We start from the raw sequence: 22744 nt of genomic DNA, 5'->3' as shown, positions 1-22744 counted from the left end.
ATCCCAGCACTTTGGGAGGCCGAGGTGGGCAGATTGCTTGAGCCCAGTAGTTCAAGATCAGCCTGGGCAACATGGTGAAACCCCTGTTTCTACAAAAAACAAAAACAAAAAAACCCCAAAAAACAAAAATTAGCCCGGCATGGTGGCATGCACCTGTAGTCCCAGCTACTTAGGAGGCTGAGGCAGGAGGATCACTTGAGCCCAAAAGGTCCAGGCTGTAGTGAGCTGTGATCATGCCACTGTACTCCAGCCTGAGTGACAGAGTAAGACCCTGTCTCTAAAAACAAAACAGAAAAATAAAAAGAGTGTTCTGTGAAATGATCAAATAACTGACCAACCCATAGCAAGAAAAAAGATAAGACAAAAATTGCCAATAATAGGAATGAAAGAGGGATACTATTTTTTTTTAAACTTGTTTCAAGTACGTTCACAATTGTTCACTAAAGCATTTTTATGTTGGCTGCTTTAAAATCTTTGTTAAACTATTCTAATATCTGGCATCTTGGTGTCGGCATCTGTTTTTGGTCAGGTTAAGATCTTCCTGATTCTTGATGAGTAATTTTTTACTGAAACCTAGACATTTGGGGTATTATGAGACTCTGGATCTTATGCAAACCTTTGATTTTGGTTGGCTTCCTATGACACTATCTGGCTGGAGATCAGGGTTGGGGGCAATGCCTTGTTACCATGAGGTGGTTGTATAAGACCTAGTTCACCATTTGGCTTGTGTCAACATCCCTGTTACTGTTCGGTGGGGCTGAGAGCTTCAGCTCCCCACTAGGCTTCCGCGGACACTTCCATTGCTGGGATTGGTAAGAATGCCTTGCTATTGTTTCCTGCATGGCCTCCACTGACACTGCTGAACAGAGGTGAAAATCCTGACTGTCCACTCAGTCTCCTATAACACAACCCCAGATGTCGTACACCATTGCTGTCTAGGCTCCCTACTCCATCTTTGCTAGAGAAGGTTGGGGTGGCCCAAAATATTTTTCTGTGGTGTTTGACTGGAGAAGAGTTTTCTGTCTAAAAGTTTTCCACGTTGGCCAGGCACAGTGATTCATGCCTGTAATCCCAGCACTTTGGGAGGCCAAAGTGGGTGGATCACTTGAGGTCAGGAGTTTGAGACCAGCCGGGCCAACATGGTGAAACCCTACTTCTACCAAAAATACAAAAATTAGCTAGGTGTGGTGGTGTGCACCTGCAATCCCAGCTACTTGGGAGGCTGAGGCAGGAGAATCACTTGAACCAGGGAGGTGAAAGTTGCAGTAAGCAGAGATGGCGCCACTGCACTCCAGCCTGGGTGCCAGAGACTGAGTCTCAAAAAAATAATAATAATAAAATAAAAAAACAAAGGTTTCCTGTCTGATAGGCTGCCCCTTTCCTGGTCATTTGGCTAGAGAGGACAGGCTTTTTTTAGTTTTTGTTTTTTGTTTTTTGCTGGTTTGTGCTTCTGGGTTGCTAGCTTCTCCAGCACCAATGCTGGGAGCAAAAAGAAATCCCAGGGAACATAAAACTGGGTTGTTCCTCAGGTCTCAAGGACTCTAGCTGTTCTGCTTTCTTCTGATATTTCAAAGTCTTATGTTTGCATTATATAAAATGCTCAGGGTTTTTAATTGTACTTAGTGGGAGGCATAGGGAAAATCACACCTACTCCATCTTTTTGGAAGTAGAAGTCTAGCCAAGATTGAATTTTAAAATGAAAGCAACACAGGGAATACTACGAACCATTTTATACAGGTAAATTCAACAACTTAGATGAAACAAACCTGTACCTTAAACTACAAACTACCCAAAGTCACCCAGTTTGAAATAGTTACAGGGCTATTCAAATTATCTATTAAAGGACTCAAATTTGCCATGTGTAGTGGCTCATGCCCGTAATCCCAACATTTTGGTAGGCTGAGGTGGGAGGATCACTTGAGCCCAGGAGTTTCAGACCAGGCTGGCCAACACAGGAAGACTTCGTCCCTACAAAAAATTCTCAAAAAATTAGCTGCGTATTGTGGCACAGGCCTGTGGTCCCAGCTCCTGGGAGGCTGAGGTGGGAAGATTGCTTGGACTTAGGAGGTTGAGGCTGCAGTGAACTGTGATTGTGCCATTTCACTGCAGCCTGGGTGACAGAGCAAGGCCTCAAACAAACAAACAAAAATAACAACAACAAAAAGAACTCAAATTTATAGTTATAGTTAAGCAAATTCCCAAAGAGAAGCCTCTAGGTCCGGAGTGTTTCATTGGAGAATTCTATCAAACATTTTAAGAATTAACTCTAGTTCTACACCATTTCTTCCAAAAACTGGAAGAGGAAGCAATATTTCCCAACTAATTTTATAAGGCCAATATTACCCTGATACAATACAGATATAAATATCATGAGAGGTTGGGCGCACTGGCTCATGGCTGTAATCTCAGCACTTTGGGAGGCCAATGCTGGAGGGCTGCTTGAGGCCAGGAGCTTGAGACCAGCCTGGGCAACATGGTGAAACCCTGTCTCTATAAAAAATACAAAAATCAGCTGGGCGTGGCAACGAACACTTGTAATCCCAGCTACTCAGGAGGCTGAGGCAGGAGGATTACTTGAGCCTAGGAGGTGGAGGTTGTACTGGGCTTGAGATGGTGCCACTGCACTCCAGCCTGGGCAACAGAGTGAGACCCTGTCTCTCACATTTTATATATATATATATAAATTGTATTATAAATTATATAAGACTACAGGTCACTATTCCTCAGGAACATAAAAATAAGACATGAAAATATACAGACATAACAATTTCCAACAAGATATTTGCAAATCAAATCAAGCAATATAAAAATATAATCCCTGATCAACTTGGTGCTATGGACTGAATTGTGTCACTCCCAAAGTGACTGTATTTGGAGACAAGACCTACAGGAGGTAATTAAGCTTAAATAAGGTCATAAGGGAAAGGTCATGTTGAGCACACAGTGAGAAGGAGGCAAGCAAGGAAGACAGACCTTACCAGAAACTGAACTCTGCAAGACCTTGATCTGGGACTTCCAGCCTCCAGAACTTTGAGAAATAAATTTTTGTTGTTTAAGCCATCCAGCCTGTGATATTTTGTTATGGCAGCCCAAGTTGACTAATACTCAGGTTTGTTCCAGCAATGCAAGGCTGGTGCAATATTAAAAAAATCAATCAATGTAATCTATAACATTAACAGGTTGAAGAAGAAAAAAATCACCTGATCATATCATTTGATAGGGATCAGTTGACAAAATTGAAAACCCATTTACGAAAAAAACTACCACACACTAGGAGTAGAGGTGAACTTCTTCAACTTGACAAAGAACATCTATGAAAAACCCTATAGTGGCCAGACGTGGCGGCTCATGCCTGTAATCCCAGCACTTTGGGAGGCTGAGACGGGCAGATCACAAGGCCAGGAGATCGAGACGATCCTGGCTAACACGGTGAAACTCTGTCTCTACTAAAAATACGAAAAATTAGCTGGGCGTGGTGGTGGGCACCTGTAGTCCCAGCTACTTGGGAGGCTGAGACAGGAGAATGGCATGAACCCGGGAGGTGGAGCTTGCAGTAAGCTGAGATCGCACCACTGTACTCCAGCCTGGGGGACAGAGCGAGACTCCGTCTTAAAAAAAAAAAAAAAAGAAAAAAAGAAAAACCCTATAGTTAATATCATACTTAATATATTGAAAGACTAAAAGCCTTCCACCTAAGATTGGGAACAAGACAAGGATGTCTGCTCTCTCCACTGCTATTTGACATATTACTAGACATTTTAGCTACTAGAATAAGGCAAGAAAAGAAATAAAAAGTAAACAGATTGGAAAGAAAGAAAGAAAACCATGTTTATTTGCAGGTGACATGATGGTTTACACAGAAAATCCTAAAGAATCTCTCTTTTTTTTTTGGTTTAAATAAAACTGCCAGAACTAAGTAATTCAGCAGGGTCACAGGAACACAAGATCAACACACAAAAATTGGTTGTATTTGTATATACTAGCAATGACCATGTGGAAACCTAAATTATAAATACAATACCATTAACAATTGCTCAAAAATTTTTAACACTTAAGTATACATTTAGCAAAATGTGTACAGGACTTGTACAGATGTCAATTCTCCCCAAGTGATATAGGTTTAATACAATCCTTATGAAAATCCAGCAAGATTTTTTGTATATATGGAAAGCTTATTATAAAATTTGAATGGAAAGACAAAGAAAATGGAATAGCCACAGCAATTTTGAAAAAAGAATAAAGTGGGAAGAATCAACTTACCTGATTTTGAACTTTGACCTATGCCTCCCATCTTAACAAAATTCAAAATGGTTCATGCATTTAAATGTAAAACTCTTAAAAGAAAACATAGGAGAATATACCTACACACACACATACATATATATATATATATATTTTTTTTTTTTTTTTTTGAGACGGAGTCTCTCTCTGTTGCCCAGGCTGGAGTGCAGTGGTGCAATCTCGGCTCACTGCAAGCTCCACTTCCTGGGTTCACGCCATTCTCCTGCCTCAGCCTCCTGAGTAGCTGGGACTACAGGCATGCGCCACCACACCCGGGTAATTTTTTTGTCTTTTTTAGTAGAGACGGGGTTTCACCATGTTAGCTAGGATGGTCTCGATCTCCTGACCTTGTGATCCGCCCGCCTCGGCCTCCCAAAGTGCTGGGATTACAGGCGTGAGCCACCGTACCCAGCCGAGAATATTTTTGAGACATAGAGCTAAGTGAAAAGTTCACAGCACGATATTAAAAGCATGATCCAAAAGAAAAAAAAAATCAATAAATTGAACTTCATCAAAATCATAAACTTACACTTTGTGAATGACCCTGTTAACAGGATGAAAAGTCAATCTATAAATAGACTGGGAGAAAATATTTGCAAATCACATGTTTGACAATGGATTCATATCTCAAATTAGTAAGTAATTCTCAACACTTGATAGTAAAAAAAAACAAAGAATCTGATTAGAAAACAGGCAAAGATATATTTCACTTAAAAGGGTATATGGATGGCAAATAGAAAGCTCAGTCAAAAAACCTTAAGACTAGCTCCAAGTTAAAAGGCAAGTCTGAGAATAACTTCATACCATGGGGCTAAATAGGCCTGAATTTATATAGTTCTTAAAAATGTTAATTGAACTCATTTGATTTTGAAAATCTGTTGAAGGACATGAAAACAAATTATTTATTAATGTTCCAATATAATTTCATATCACGAAGATTTAATTTTTAAGGCGACTTACAAAATCCAGAAAGTAAAATCACAAGACATAGTTTGACCCATGCAAAATGATGATAGTTAAGGGTTGCTGCGATAAGCAGCTGTGGTCGAGGAAATTAGGTACTTCAAACAAAGTTTAGGTACTCCAACCAAATCCTAAACAGGCTGAGCCTCCAATATGGCTGGCTTATATTGAAAGCCAAAAGAGAAATCCAAGGAAGATGATAAAAATATGGAGATTTCCATTAAATTCAGAAAATAAGATAAACATATTTCATAATAAAATTGTTCTCAAAGTGTCATCCCCAGATTAGTGGCATCAGCATCGTGTTGGGAGTTGTTAGAAATGCAAATTCTCAGACCTCGCACCTCAGATCTGCTGAACCAAAAACTGGGGGTGAGGTTAAGAAATCTGTTCTAACAAGCCCTCCAAATGACTCTGATGCACCCTAAAATTTGAGAATTACTGTTCCATAGGAAAGGCTACATACTACAGTACAAGTCTTATTGATATTTTCTAAAAAACAGAAACTGATATACCTACCAAGAGCAACCAGTTAAGGATTTCATTAAGGAATTCAATATGATCAATAATTTAATAGTCTGCCTTGTTGTTCCATTAAAATTAAGAGTTTCATATGATAGGCAAAGAACTATGGGAAACAGAAGAGATTTACCAACAATTCACAGCACTTATAATGGTAAATATTTGCAGCCCTCAGAACAAATATTAGAGCACTGAAGCCACACATGAATTAGGAACGCACATCCCTATATTTGAAAACAACTTAAACTCTTTTAGTTCCTAAAATTACTGTTCTTAGGCTGAGTGCGGGGGCTCACACATTTAATTCTAGCACTTGGGAGGCTGAGGCGGGCAAATTACTTGAGGCTGGGAGTTTGAGACCAGACTGGCCAATATGGTGAAACCCCTTCTCTACTAAAAACACAAAAATCAGCTGGGCATGGTGGCACATGCCTGTAAACCCAGCTACTCAGGTGGCTGAGGCACGAGAATCACTTGAACTCAGGAGGCGGAGATTGCAGTGAGCTGACATCATGCCACTGCACTCCAGCCTGAGTGATAGAGCGAGACTCTGTCTCAAAAAATTAAAAAAATGAAAATAAATTACTGTTCTTAAACTGTTGCTCCATTCTTGCTACCCTACTTATCCATGGCTCACTTAACAGATAACATTTTTAAAGTGGTACATGGGCCATTTTCCACTCAGCCTAAAAGATTAAAATCACCTCCAATGAGTAGACAATTGATACTGACTTACCAACAAGACCAAAGTCAAGATGTTAGTCACACTCAATAATCCTCGGAGTATCAATGGAATGGTGATGGTCAACTCAGCACCAGGGCTGCTATAGTTGTACAAAAATACTGACAACAAGGACATGAAAACGCTCAACTCCTATGTTCATTCATGATGCTATTCTGATTTTTAGGGGGCAGGAGATGGTGCTGATGAGCCAGTAAGTTTTGAGACATATGCTGAGCAAGGCTGTGGAGCTTTAATTAACAGGGCATAGGCAGCCTCTCTGTGGGTAGGACAGCCTGGGTTTCTAGAAATGATTCCAACAAGCATTTCTGGAGCATGACTAGGTCTTGAAAACCTAGTACTAGGAGCAGAGAATTCAAGGATGTTATATCTGCCCTTAAAAAAATCTAATATGTAATAGAAATAGATGGGTGTACAATAAGATCTACAATTTCTCACAGTAACCAGCAGGTCCCACTAGCCCCTTTATTTGGCACTCTACATTCTATTCATTCATTCATTCACTCAAACTTTTACTCAACATTTTGTTTAATGCCAACCTTTGTGTAAAGTACTGGAAACACAAAGACCAGAAAGAAAAAATGGCTTCCAAAATCAGTCGCTACTCTTTAGCTGAACTTATTACTTATTACTTCCTCTGGCAGAAAAGTCTTTCTCTCCTCTTTCTTCAAAACCAAAGCCCTCTCCTACTTCAATTTTCTTCTCAAGTCTAATGCAAATGAAGGCCATGTGCTTATAGTCAACTCAATCATTCAGTAATCCCCTTTTATTTGGGTTTATGCATTTTACAAACTCTTATGTTTTTGGCCCTCTGTTTATAGGTATCATTACTCTATGTTTTTGATCCTCTATTTATAGATACTATTACTTTAAGGCCCTATATTATATATAAGTTATATATAACATGCTATATATAATACATAAGTTACATATTATATATGGTATATATAATGCATAAGTTATATATGTTATATATAAGCTATATACGTTATATATTATGTTATATACAATATATTATGTTTTATGTGTTATATGTATTATAATATATAAACATATATTATATATGTTATATGTATTATATAAACATATATTATATATGTTATATGTATTATATAAACATATATTATATATTTATATATTATATATATGTTATATATATGTTATATATATATATATCTATAACTTCCCACAGGTGTTTCTATACTTTGAATGTGTCTCCAAAAGTTTGTGTACTGGAGCTTTAATTCCCAATGTGACAGTGTTGGGAGGTGGGGTCTTTAAGAGATAATTGGGTATTGAGGGTAGAACGCTCATGAATTGACTAATGCTGTTACAGCAGCAGTTAGTTCTTGTGGGAATGAGTTCCTGCAGGAGTGAATTAATTCTCATAAGAGTGGGTCATCATAAAAATGAGCTTGGCTCACTCTTGTGATCTCTTAAACACATGTTCACTTGTCCTTCTTCTTTTCTCACATGTTATGACACAGTATAAAAGCCCTTGTCAGAAGCTGCTGCCATGCCCTTGGACTTCCCAGTCTTTAGAACTGTGAGTCAAATACTTCTTTATAATTTATACAGACTCAGCCAGGTGCGGTGGCTCACGCCTGTAATCCCAGCACTTTGGGAGGCCAAGGCGGGCAGATCATGAAGTCAGGAGTTCGAGAACAGCCTGTCCAGCATGGTGAAACCCTGTCTCTACTAAAAAAGATACCAAAAAAATTAGCTGGGCATGGTGGCACATGCCTGTAATTCCAACTACTTGGGAGGGTGAGGCAGGAGAATCTCTTGAACCTGGGAGGCAGAGGTTGCAGTGAGCCAAGATGGTGCCACTGCACTCCAGCCTGGGTGACAGAGCAAGACTCTGTCTCTAAATAAATAAATAATACAGACTTAGGTATTGTTATAACAATAGTAAACAGACTAAGAGAGGCATTATGTAATTCTGTTTCTCTCAGAAGACTAATAAATGCTACTGACTGTTGAGTCAGACTTGGAAATTCTTGTCTCCAAAATTTTATCATAATTTCAGATTGGACTTCAAATGGTTTTATCCTATGAATAATGGGCACACACTATGTCACTAAATACATGAGCCTGACTTTAACTACTGGCCTATTATAGCCTAGTAAAATCTGCTACTGGTCTGAGTGAATTGGTGAAGATGGTATGTGACTTTGTACTATAAATGCATAATTAGCCACTCTAAGTTTCTCCCCAAACGGCAGACAGATAAACACGAGAGCATTCATTCCCTAAGTCAAAGGTGCAAGCATGCAAATACCTGAGAGAAGGCTGTGGAACAGTGTCTGGACTGGCTGGTACCTGGACTCCCTTTTCCCATTCTTCCTTCCATGTATCAGCAAAGAGGTAATAGCTATCAGGATTAATGTGGTGAGAATCTGGAAGTTTCATGGCACTGATGAGGTCCTTCCGGAATACCTGGAAAGATATTGCACATATCTTGAGAAGACCATCACTATGCAACTGATACCATTCAATGTTCTCCTTTTAAAAAGGCCATCCCCAACCACTCTACTTCCAACAAAAGAAACATCTCTAACTTCCTAAATGGCCAGATCAACTTCTGTTTGGAAAGGTCTGAAGTACTGACAAGGAAGCTAGCTTATTTGGGATTTAATAAAGGGTAATGGAATCCTTCCTGAATTATTTTCTTGGGTTCTCTAAATTTAAATCAACAATATAGGTTACTCAAAACAGTCTGTATAAAACAATCCTTAACTCTCTTAAATTAAGCAACAAGTTTCACTGATAGTTAATAATTTGGGCATCACCTCATTTTAAAATTTATTTAGAAATAATTGTAGACTTAAAGAAAAGTTATCAAATAGTACAGTTTCCATATATCCTTCACTTAGTTTCCTCTAATTGTTTACACTTTATATAGCCAGAGTTCAATTACCTAAACCAGGAAAGTAGTACTGCTATAATACTATTAATTAATGTATAGACTTCATTCAAATTTTCACTATTTTTCTCCCTAATGTCTTTCTGTTCCAGAATTTTATTTTATTTTTTTGAGACAGGGTATCAATATGTTACCTGGGCTGGAGTGCGATGGTGTAATTTTGGCTCACTGCAACCTCTGCCTCTGGGGCTCAAGCGATCCTACCACCTCAGCCTCCTGAGTAGCTGGGACTACAGACACATACCACCATGCCTGGCTAATTTTTGTAATTTTTTTTTTTTTTGTAAGTTTTGTAGAGGCAGGATTGACAGGTTGCCCAGGCTGGTCTCAAACTCCTGAGCTCAAGTGATCTGCCCGCCTTGGCCTCTCAAAGTGCTGGGATTATAGGTGTGAGGCACAGTGCCTGGCCTTAGAGTGCCTTTAATGAGGCAGTGGTTAAATAGTTGTGGCAATTGCCAATCTGCTAAACTACTATCTTTGAGAAAGATGGTGCTGTGGGAAATCCTTCCTTAGATCTGGAAAGTGTTTGTCAACATCCTAAAATATCTCATTATTTTCCAAGTGAAAGTCTTTACAAAATATATCAACTGATTACAAAACATAAGCCATATCTTCATACTTGACATAACTGCTTATGAAATCTGCCCTACATAGTTTCCTAACCCAAAAACATATTGCAGTGGATTGAATGGTGGCCTCCAAAAAGATATGTCCACATCCTAGTTCCCAGAAACTATGGATATTACCTTATTTGGAAAAAGGGTCTTTGCAGATGTAATTAAGTTAAGATCTTCAGGTGAAGATATCATTCTGGAATATCCAAGTGGGCTGTAAGTCGAATGACAAGTGTCCTTACAAGAGAAAGGTGGAGGGAGATTTGAGATGGAAGAGGAGGAGGTAGTGTGATCATGGAGGCAGAGATTAGAGTGATTTATTGATCCACAAATCAATGAATGCTGACATCCACCAAAAGCTGGAAGAGGCAAAGAAAGAATCTCGCTTAAAACCTATGGAGGGAGCACAGACTGGCTGATTTTTTACTTTTGGCCTTCATACTGTGAAAGAATAAATTCCTACTGTTTTAAGCTACCTCATTTGTGTTAATTTGTTATTATAGCCCTAGAAAACTAATACACATGTTTATCAAACAGAAGAGTAACTTGAAGGCTATAGACAAAGGTATACAAAAGCAGAGGCCAATGAAATGTGGTCCTTGTCTATGGCTTCAGAAATACTCAAACCTGGCCAGGTGCGGTGGCTCATGCCTGTAATCCCAGCACTTTGGGAGGCCGAAGCGGGTGGATCGCAAGGTCAGGAGATCAAGACCATCCTGGCCAACATGATGAAACCTCATCTCTACTAAAAACGCAAAAATTAGCCGGGTGTGGTGGCGCATGCCTGTAGTCCCAGCTACTCGGGAGGCTGAGGCAGGAGAATTGCTTGAACCCGGGAGGCGGAGGCTGCAGTGAGCCAAGATTGTGTGACTCCACTCTAGCCTGGGCAACAGAGTGAGACTGTGTTTCAAAAAAAAAAAAAAAAAAAAAAAAAAAGTAAAAAGTACTCAAACCTCCATGAAGGTGAAGTCTGGGAAACCATCATCCAATTCATACCTGTTTTTCTTAAGTAAATGAAAACTAAATCCAATGACTATTATAATTTTCCCTTCCCCTTTAGAGAAAAACAGCAGGCATGTGATAAGCCTGATTTCAATTTTACAAGCTAGCCACATTAAAGAGCATCAGATGTAAGTTTTCTAGAGAAGCATTTTTACTTAAGGCAGAGTGTGAGAGGCTGCCTTATCTTGCTATGGAAGTCAAACATCTCAAGCATGAGACAGAACATAAAATGCTGAGTGGATGGGAATGTCAGTTCAGTACTCAGGCAGAAGATATGTGCAAAGTGATATAAAACATATTTGCCAGACTGGTCTCATTAACCTGCTTTTGATAAGAAAAGGCATTTTTAAAGTTTTTGAACTGAAAACAAAATAACTATAGCAAATCCCTATTAGTGAGGAGAATTTTATATACAGACAGTGGCACACATATACATATATATTTGTATATATTTTCATAAAGAAACAATAAAAGAATAAACCAAAAACTTAACAAAAAGATTAACTCTGCAGAGTGAGGAGAAAACAGGGAGGGGAAAGAGACTTATAGAAAAGTTACCAAAATAGTTGAGCTGAATCTAGCTGGATCTCTCAATATATTTTGTTTTACAGTTTGAAGTTTGAAGCAGGCAAATTTTTTATATAATTAAAAAATCTTAGGCCGGGCATGGTGGCTCACGCCTGTAATCCCAGAACTTTGGGAGGCCAAGGCGGGTGGATCACGAGGTCAGGAGATTGAGACCATTCTGGTTAACATGGTGAAACCACGTCTCTACTAAAAATACAAAAAATCAGTGGGGCGTGGTGGTGGGCCCCTGTAGTCCCAGCTACTTGGGAGGCTGAGGCAGGAGAATGGCGTGAACCTGGGAGGTGGAACTTGCAGTGAGCTGAGATCACACCACTGCACTCCAGTCTGGGCGACAGAGTGAGACTCCATCTCATAAATAAATAAATAAATAAATCTTAAAGGAATGTGGGTCTGGGACAGACTACCTGGATGGGCATACTGGTTTCACTACTGAGTAGCTTTCAGCAAGTTATCCAAATTCTGAGTCTCAATTTATCTATAAAATGGGGATAATAACTCTCACCTCATAAGGGTTGCAAAGATTAAATGGGTGAACCTGTATAAAGGACTTAGCACAGTATGGAGCTCATAGTAATTTCTAAATAAATGCTAGATGGTGTTATTTTATTATCATCATCACAGCATTCCTTCTAAAATCAGAAACAAGTATATAACTGAGTTCTTCTCCATAGTCCACAAAGTAATTGTTGATGGGGTAAGAGAGATATGAGTTCACAGCTCAGTTAAAATGTGCATGGTTTGGCTCCCAAAGACACAGTTCCCAAGCAAGAGCCCCATCAAGAACTTTAACCAACATTCCAAAGGCCACAAGGTAATGTAGAAACTTCACAAAATAAAACATAGCCATTTGTTGCTAAATTAAAGATAATGAAGGAGGGACCTAGATGCTGACCCTGACCTTTCTAGGTAATGAAGTTGAGAAGTTTTACAAGTTCTTAATAGTGTGTCTATTTTACATGCACTGGTAGTTTTCCCAAAAGTTCCTGAAACAAAAAGCCTTTGTACTTACCAGATAACTGTTCATTTATGGTCAAAGAGGGGATTCACTGGCTAACATACAGTCCAGAAGCTATGCCAAGCCCAACACTGTGTGCACATCTGGCCTGTCAGATGCTTGCAGAAACAAAGGAGGCCTCACTATGAATTCAATTAGAACATCAATGCTCAACCTGCCAGAGCCACAAAATGAAAATGCCCTTTGCAGACAACTCTGACTTTTATTGCTCTCATTAACATCTCTCAGTTGGCAATTTTTTAAAGCACAGCTCCTCTGAACATTTGTGTGACATTTTTCATAGGAAAAGTCAAAACATTAACTTCCTGTATGACACAAAGAGGAACACTGTCTGGTCCATGTGAATAAAGCAGAGAGACTGATCAAGTTTGATTCAGTCACTGAAATCTGAAGCTATACATAACTGACCACAAACTGACATGTCACCCCAAAAGCATAAAACAGCCACAAACTGGTAATTATATTTAAGCAAAATGAATTAATTATAATTATACAATCTTTAGGCAAAAAGTTGTCAGGTTAAGAAGAATCAATAGCAGAGAAAACGTAGCAAAGAACACTGTGCCTAAAACCCTTAAAAACTCTGATCTTGTATTGTCAAGACATTGCATCCCACATTGATTTTTTTCAATGAATCAAAAAGCTTATTCAATTTCTAAATTTAAAACTTTAAAACCCATGGAAATATTTTTCAAATAGTTTAAAATAACTCTCAGGTTTCTTATAAAGAATAAACAGAACATTTTGATGGCTATGGGCTAACACCAACTGCAACATCAGTTACCATAAAGCAATGCACCTTTGGGTTGCTTAAGTTGGATTATTCCCTTTCCCCCATATCAAACAGAGATGTAATGGAGAATGGGGAGCAACAAAGTCTGATTTAGAGATCTGAGCAGTTTTAGCACAAGAAATAACATCTGAAGGCTGCTTTGCAAATTATTCTCCCTTCCCTCAATGTCACCTTTTGTGTAATAAGTATGCACTTGTAGCTCAGTGCTTTTTATCTGCTGCAGGTCAGAAAACCAAATAATTAAGCTTGTTAGAAATATAGGCACAATGATATAAACAGGCTTTACTAGAGAGTATGTAGTGCTCTCCACTGAATTAAAATATATGAGCTTTCATTCTGTTGCTATGAAAGTCTTGGATAATAACGAGACTCCAGGCCTACAGATGATATGCAGTCAATGTTTTAAGATAGGTTGATATGTTTTACACACCAGACTAGTAGTCGAAAATACCCTAGCTTCTGATAACAAATGGAAGACTTTTTAATAGTCTCCCAAAGTGCTGGGATTGTAGGTATGAGCCACGGCACTCAGCCAGTTACTATGTACTTTTTCTAGGGATTTAAAAAACCAACAACAACTTTAAAGTATGGGCCCTTTTAAGAATCAGATAAGGCTACTATCTCAGAAAAAAATTAACAAAGAACATACCCTTAAAAATCTGTATACAATTTCCAGAAGGTACACAAAGCCCCTGAACCATACAGGGGATTCACATATCCCTAGGAAACTCTTCTCTACGGGATAAATTAGAGGGAGACTTGCATAAGAATCTCACTGATACACTAAATACCAAAGAAAAATATATATCTTTTAATGCAGCCAATTAATCCTCTGCAAAAAGGATAATTTATATTGCACGTCAGTGACTAATTCCCAGTAAAATCGTAAGGCTCAAGAATTCTGGTTTTGTCTCAGACCTGTAGTCAGAAAACAAAACAAAACAATCTCCCGTTTTTATAAGAAGCAAATGGCAGGACAGGCAGCAAATTAACAAATTTTCATGAACCCATCAGAGAAATGAATCACAGCACAAATAGCCAATTCAGAGAGACAGGTGCCTGCAGGGAGACACAGGGCAGAGCATTTGGTTACCTGTGGCAGAAGCCACAGCAGAAACATTAAACTAGAAATTTTGAATCGCTGGATGCTGTGTGGGGACTGATATAAGAATATGAAGTTCCTGGGGGCTGTAGTTATGGGCGGGGGGGTCCCAACCGCTTGCAAGCTTTTTCTTCAGAAACCCAATTCCGCTCACACAGGGAAGCTGGGGTGGGGGGCGTGGTACCTGGAGAAAGCACCAGAGCGGTGCTGTCTGGGTACTTGGTGCTTAGTACCCTGGTTCCCTTACCAAACAAAAGGCTTCATCTGCAGGGGAAGGGTATCAAGTGAGGGCAATGGTGCAGTTTCATCACTGCTGGGAGAAGGGAAAAGCATCCAGCCTCAGCCTCCCTGTGTTATCTAAGGGGCAAAAAGGTAACCTACAGGAGCGAGAACCTCAAGGACAAAGGCTGAGAACATCAGAAGGTATCTGCTACAGGCCAATGAGGGAATAGGGGGCAGGGGCAAAAAGGCTCTACCTGAAGACTACCTTCCCCACCACCACTTCCACCCCCAGAAACAGGACCCCTATGCACCCTAAAGACTAAGAAAGAGTTAATGAGAAGATTAGCGAATGCTGCCCCTCCCCCATACCGTCTACTATGCTAAAGCCTCCAGGGATAATAACATTGGCTAACAGCTTGGGAGAGCTGCAAGAGACAAAATTCCTATGAGGACAAACACAAAGAGACCTTGAGCCAAGAGGAGAGACAAAAACAGGGTCACTAGAAGAAGTTGAAGTCTGTGTTACAGCAATAACAAATTTCAAACACTCTCATATATTGCTGGTGTGACTGAAAAATGATGAGCCCCTTTGGAAAACAGCCTCGTAGTTCTTTAAATAGTTAAATGGTTAAGTAGAGTTACTATATGACCCAACAATTCCACTCCTATGTGTGTAGTCAAGACAACTGAAAATGCACGTCAACACAAAAACTTGTACCTGAATGTTCAAAGCAGAATTACTCATAATACCTCATAAGTGGAAACAACCCAAATGTCCACCAACTGATGAACAGATAAACAAAATGTGTACTGATAAAATGTAGTATCATTCAGTCATAAAAAGAAACGAAGTGTCCAGGCACGGTGGCTCATGCCTGTAATCCCAGCACTTTGGGAGGCCGAGGCGGGTGGATCACCTGAGGTCGGGAGTTCAAGACCAGCCTGACCAACATGGAGAAACTCTGTCTCTACTAAAAATACAAAATTAGCCAGGTGTGGTGGTGCATGCTTGTAATCCCAGCTACTCAGGAGGCTGAGGCAGGAGAATCGCTTGAACGTAGGAAGTGGAGGTTGTGGTGAGCCGAGATCGCGCTATTGCACTCCAGCCTGGGCAACAAGAGCGAAACTTTGTCAATAAATAAATAAATAAATAAAGGAAGGAAGGAAGGAAAGACGGACGGATGGACGGACGAATACATGCTATAACATGAGAGGTGAAAACACTATGTTCAGTGAAAGAAGCCAGACACAAAGGGCACGTGTTGTATGATTCCATTTATATGAAATGTCTAGAATAGGGAAATCCATAGAGAAGGGAGGTAAATTAGTGGTTGCCAGGGGTTGCAGGTAGGGAGATGGGGAATTACTGCTAATGGGTAAGGGGTTTCTTTCTGAGGTGATGAAAATGTTCTAAATTATTATTGTAATGGGTTACACAACTCTGAACATACTAAAACCCACTGAATTATACACTTAAAATGGGTGAATTGTATGGTACGAGAATTATATCTCAAGAAAATATGTTAAAAATGGTTTTTAAAAAAGGGTGATTATTGCAGTGTCAATGTACACCACCTGAGAGGTCTTGCTGTTCACTCTCTCCCAGCAATAATGAGGCACCTCTCCTCCTCAATGTGATGTTTGCAGACTGGGTAGGGAGCCTGGGCTGTCACCATCACCCATCAATAAGGTGGTACTTTCACTACCACCATATTCTCCATCATCAGTGGGGGCAACAAGGTGGTGGGAATTTCCACCTCTATGAAGCAGTAGAGACTCCCCAGTCCTGCTTCCCAGAGAAATAAAGACCTAGGATGGGGAGCTTAGGAATTCAACAACAGGTAGTAAAGAGTCAGCAGCCCTCTTCCCCACTGGCCTGGTTATAGCGGAGGACTACTAAAACAGAAGATTTAAATAAGACTCAGTGTCTAATGACATAATACTGAAAAAGTCCAGGATACAACTGAAAATCACTCATCATACTAAGAACTGGGAATGAGAAGAGACAATCAACAGGCATCAACACTGAGATCACACAGATGTTAGAATTATCTGACAAGGATTTTAAAATATCCATGATAAAAACGTTTCAACAAGAAATTACAAACACTTTTGAAACAAAAAACAGAAAGTCTCGGTGAAGAAATGGAATATATAAGAATAACCAAATGGAAATTTTAGGACAGAATTTTAGTATGCAATTACTGAAATAACAAACTCATAAGATAGGCTCAACCAATGAATGGAATTAATGAACAGAAGACAGAACCAATGAACAAGAGAAATTATTCAATCTGTTCAACAGAATATACACTGAAAAAAAAAAAAAAAAAGAAAAGTGCCTGAGGGACCTGTGGGAAAATAACAAAAGGTCTACCATTCATGCAACTGAAGCCCCACAAGGAGGGGAAAAAGAAGGTGGAGTTGAAAAATATTTGAAGAAATAATGGCTGAAAATTTCCCAAACTTAGTGGAAGATATAAATCTACAGATTCAAGAAGCTGATTAAAGCCCAAAGAGGATAAGCCAAAAGAAATCCATGCCCAGGTACATCATAATCTAACTTTAAAAAACTAAAGACAAAGAAAAATCTCAAAAACAGCTGGGAAAGAAATGACTACCTAGAGGAGAACAACCTATCTGAATGGGGGCAGATTTCTGATCAGAAACCATGGAGGTCAGAAGGAAGTAGCATATTTTTCAAGTGCTGAAAGAAAAGTACTGTCAAACCAGAAATCTATATCAAGTGAAAATATCCTTCAAGAATGAAGGAGAAATCAAGACATCCTCAGATGAAGGAAAACTAAGAGAATTTATCACCAGCAGACCTATCCTAAAATAATAGCTAAAGGAAATTCTTCAAACAGAAACAAATGAACAAAAAAGAAAAATGGGAACATCAGAAATAAAGAAGCATACAAATATGTCGTATCTCTTAAGTGAACCTTAAAACAATTGTCTGAAGCAAACAGGTGCAGCAAATAGGGCCTGGAAAATCAGAAATTGAGAGAAAAGTGATACTCACACTATCAGAAATAGGGCATAAACTGACGCTTTGAAAAAAGCAGTCAATGGCGGCTGGGCGCAGTGGCTCACGTCTGTAATCCCAGCACTTTGGGAGGCCAAGTCGGGTGGATCACGAGGTCAGGAGTTCAAGGACAGCCTGGCCAAGATGGTGAAACCCCGTCTCTACTAAAAATACAAAAATTAGCCAGGCGCAGTGGCAGGCGCCTGTACTCCCAGCTACTTGGGAGGCTGAGGCAGGAAAATCGCTTGAAGCTGGGAGGTGGAGGTTGCAGTGAGCCGAGATTGCACCACTGCACTCTAGCCTGAGCGACAGAGCAAGATTCCGAATCTAAATAAATAAATAAATAAATTAAAAAAAAAAAAAGCAGCCAATGGCAATATTGCTTCAGTTTCAGGAGCCAAAGAAGAAGAAAGAATTCACAGTGGTTCCATCTGATTCCTCAAAGGCTGCTTTCAGACTCACCTGTGAGTAGTGTGTGCTTGTCACCTTTGCCAATTTCCACTTACTTTTACTTCTCTTCTTTTACCAAGGGTTCCTACTATATTCTTCTTGCTGCCTGGGTTCCCAGCCCCTGTTCAATTCCAGGTTTGTTCTCTTTATTCTTTTTTTTTTTTTTTTTTTGTTGAGACGGAGTCTCGCTCTGTCACCCAGGCTGGAGTGCTGTGGCCGGATCTCAGCTCACTGCAAGCTCCGCCTCCTAGGTTCACACCATTCTCCTGCCTCAGCCTCCCGAGTAGCTGGGACTACAGGCGCCCGCCACCTCACCCGGCTAGTTTTTTGTATTTTTTAGTAGAGACAGGGTTTCACCGTGTTAGCCAGGATGGTCTCGATCTCCTGACCTCGTGATCCGCCCGTCTCGGCCTCCCAAAGTGCTGGGATTACAGGCTTGAGTCACCGCGCCCGGCCTTGTTCTCTTTATTCTTGAGTTTTGTTCTCACTTCATTATGGAAACTTTGATTATAACTACTCATGAGAAAACACTGATGCTGTCCCATATTTCTTAACTGCCAAAGTTTCAACAAATGTTTACTATACAGTTATTGTACCCTACATAATATGTCCAATGCATATGGGTTAATAAAACAAGATTCAGCATGAATAAAAACTTGAATGTCAGTTCTGCTTTTTCAAATGACCCTGGGCAAATAAATTTCTCTGAGCCTCATCACCTGCAAAACAAACAAACAAACAAACAAAAAACTGGAAAGTACCTACTTTATAGTGTTACTGGAGGAATAGAACAGGAGTATATTACTTCCCCGATGTGCTTGATTATAAAAATCACCTGAGTCACTTTTTAAACTTCAGATCCTAGGCACCTTTCTTGGAAATACTAATTCAGTAGTGTCACAGGGTGGGGTAAGTCTAGAATCATTATTTTAAACAGGCATCCAAGGAGAGTCTCATAACTGTTTAAATTTGGGAAACTAATGTAAAGCTTTTGGCACATAAAACTTCAATAAATGGTAGCTATGAGAGATAGGTATGACAATGTCCATGTTATGCTGACAAATTATTTCAAAGAGATGAAATAAGCCAGCAAAGCAGAACATGGGATCAAGCTCTTCTAATGCAAAGGCTAGTTTTGTCCTACAATATCACCAGGTTTTCCTTTTTATAACAGATTAAATATAAATGAAAACAATTTGCTCTCAGCAGCCCAGGTCCCCTATCCCTTGCAACAAAAAGACTAGCAGTAGGCCTCAAAATCCAAAGCCCTTGAATTGCCTTATGTCCTAGGACCAGCTGTCCTCCTAAAAGGGTAGGTAGCAAGGTTTCTTTCTCACCATTCTGTAGTCAAAGTCTCCTCTAGACAGATGGGAAATTTCTTCCACTCCTGTTTATGTGTGTTATATTCCCTAAGTTTTTCTGTATGACATGGACATATATAAATAAACTTTTACTTCTATTGTGCCCAGAAAAATCCCTGGCAAAAGAAATGAAAAGTGACCTCCAAGGAAGAGAGAAATGCTCTCTGGTGGACACACCCAAAAGTAACCCACAAAGAGTCACTCCCTTTCTATTAAGGCAGTGGGACCTGTGACTTGCTTCTAAACAACAGAATATGGCAAACATGATGAGATGTCATTCCTTTGATTAGGTCACATTATATAGCAAATGTGATGGGGATGCCACTCCCATGATTATATTATGTTATGTAACACTCCATCTTAGCTGACCGGAGGGAAAGACTCTCCTTGTTGGCTCTGAATAAGTATGCTGCCATGTTGTGAAAGGATCTATGGAAAAGGCCATGTGGCAAGGAACTACAAGTGGCCTTTAGAAACTCAGAGTGCTCTCTGCCAAAAGCAAGAAAGAAAACAGAAACCTCAGTCCTTTAGCTCCAAGGAGACAAATTCTGCCTACAACATGAGCTTGGTGGCAAATTCTTCCCTAGGCAAGCCTCCAGATGAGAACACATCCCATTTTCCACAGTGATTTCAGCCTTGAAAGATCCTGAACAAAGAATCTAGTCACACCATGCCCAGATTACTGACCCATAGAAACTGAGATATAAGTGTGTGCTGCTTTAAGACACGAATTTTGTGATAATTTGTAATGCACCAATACATAACTAATATATTTTCTGTTCTTTTACAGCTAAGGAAGTCTACTCATAGTAGAAGTGAAGATACACAAGGTCATTTTATCATCATTTAATTATCACAGAGGAAAGTCTGTAGGATTCACTAAACCATGATCAAGTTGAAGGGGAACCCTGGCACTTTGCTGCCTTTTGTGGAAAAGATGACCAGCCTCATAAGGATTGACCTATTCGTTCTGGGCCAGCAGTGATTCAAAGGCTGTAAGAACCCATCACAGCTTCACAGATCATGACCCATACAATCTTTAATGTAGTCCTACTCACCTATCCCTTTCTGTACTATCTCTCCTCACCTGCTAACTTAGCTTTTTCCAATCATAGGCCAGGCTATCTCTAGGTCCTTCTCAATTCCCCTAGTCTGGCTCTCTTTGACTTCCTGGTTACGGGAGGAATATTCTAAAGCCAGGCAATACGTGTCACCACAGTGTGAAGATGATTGAAATCACAAAATGAAATCACAGTGTGAAGATTATTGTTCTCCTAAAGGAGACAGAAAATGGAATCTTTCTTGGAAAACAAATAAGTTCATCAGGAAACAAGCCTACCCACTGACACATTCTTTATTCTTCACATCTTCAGATTCTGGGTACTGTTGGTATATAGTTAGGAGGCAGCCATCTATCCTTTTAAAAGTAGTCTTAGTTTATTTAGTATTGCTATAAAGGAATACCTGAGGCTAAGTATTTATAAAGAAAAGAGGTTTTTTTAGCTTATGGTTCTGCTGGCTGGAAGGTTCAAGATTGGGCAGCTGGTAAGGGCCTCAGGCTGCTTCTACTCATGGTGGAAGGCCAAGGGGAGCCAGCATATGTGGAGATCACATGGTGAAAGAAGAAACAAGAGAGAATGGGAGGAGGTGCCAGACTCTTTTTAACAACCAGCTCTCAAAGGAACTAACAGAGTGAAAACTCACTTACCCCTTGCACTGGGAGGGCGCTAATTTATTTATGAGGGATATATTCTCATGATCCAAACATCTCCCATTAGGCCTGCACCTTCAACATTGGGATATAATTTCAACATGAGGTTTTGGGAGACAAGCATCCAAACTATAGCTTAAGTCTAAAAATCGAGAATATGATCTCACCTCAGCAGGTTTCTTGTGTTCATTTGGAATTTTTGACTTGATCCTATACATTGAGCCAGAAGTAAAGGAAGTGGAAGGACCTGTAAAAGATAATTAGAAAATAATACTGAGATGCATTACCTACTAATATAACTAAATGTCATAAAACTAAATGTCATCCAAGAGAATATGAAAAATATCATGGAGAAACCAGAGAGCTCATACCACTGAAGAAAACAGTCAAACTGCACTGAAGAATGCCTCATAATGGAGTTTAGTGACATTTATAGATGATCTCCTACAGTGCAAAAGCTTCAACAATGCTAAGGATGAGATTATCTGATTTGGTATAATCACACCTCATAATGTTCTGCAATAACACAATTCATATTCCACTTGAAGAAAAAGTATCTCCAAAAACAATTGGAAAAACTAAAAATGTGGAGCAAGTAATCTGTGTATACTTCAGCGCTTCCCCAAAGGCTATTGCTAATAAGGTTACTGCCTTTTACAAATGATGACTGACTCACAGTCAAACACTTAGTACCTAAGCTACAATTAGAATCAGGGCCTACAATTTATGCTCTTGTACTTTTCTTCTTTCTAGAGAAGCTCTATTAAAGCATTACTAGATTTGGCTTTTGTTGTTTACGTAAATGAAAAGTGAAAACAGTTATATGCCACACACAACCAATTCTTCTAATTTATCTATCTCTAATGAAATTTAAATAAGAAAATGGTGCCCTGAATTTTCCTTCTCAGAAACATTTTTTAACCATTGAAAAAAGCATGAAATGGCTTATCCTCAAATGAAAGGAAAAATCCCCAAGGGATATAGATAGAAAGGTTACCAGCTGCCAGCCAGTTCTACTCACTCTCGTCTGAACTGTCACTGCTGCTGACAGGCCTATGGCGTTTCATCCTGGAGCATCCTGGGAAAGAGAACAACACTGAATAAAACAGTTCACACGCACCCATCCCAGAGGGCAGTCAACACTGTCCCACAGATTCCAGAAGTAGCAGCAAGCAAATCACGCAAACTGAATGATTTTTGTCAAGAATATTCTCAAATGACTTAGAGTAATGAGAGAAAAGTACTACCAAATCTTTCAATACAAAGCATGTCAAAGACTAGGAAAGGCCACATTAGCCTTAGGAGGAAGCCCAAGCCACAGATGAGTGGTACAGCACTAACTGGAGCCTCAGATGTGGCCACATGGCCACTGTCGACCAAACCAAAGGGTGGGGCAGCCATGGGACCATAACCAGTCAGTGATC

At 39.6% G+C, this 22744-nt stretch overlaps 1 protein-coding gene across 1 annotated transcript in view; it reads right to left on the bottom strand.

Moving 5' to 3' along the window:
- JADE3 (jade family PHD finger 3) overlaps positions 1–22397 on the bottom strand; it is an 84883-nt gene extending 62486 nt beyond the window's left edge. Inside the window, exons 1-3 of the mRNA XM_011982826.1 lie at positions 22342–22397; positions 21488–21567; positions 8790–8947 (exon numbers count right to left, since the gene is read on the bottom strand). Of these exons, the coding sequence (XP_011838216.1) occupies positions 8790–8947; positions 21488–21567; positions 22342–22387 (284 nt within the window). The 5' untranslated portion in view covers positions 22388–22397. The remainder of the gene's footprint in view (positions 1–8789; positions 8948–21487; positions 21568–22341) is intronic.
- Between the last annotated feature and the right edge of the window lie 347 nt (positions 22398–22744).

This window comes from Mandrillus leucophaeus, unplaced genomic scaffold (genome assembly GCF_000951045.1).
Source record: "Mandrillus leucophaeus isolate KB7577 unplaced genomic scaffold, Mleu.le_1.0 Scaffold243, whole genome shotgun sequence".
Lineage (NCBI taxonomy): Eukaryota > Metazoa > Chordata > Mammalia > Primates > Cercopithecidae > Mandrillus > Mandrillus leucophaeus.
Note: the sequence above shows the minus strand (reverse complement) of the source record. Positions and strands in the feature narration are given on the sequence as shown.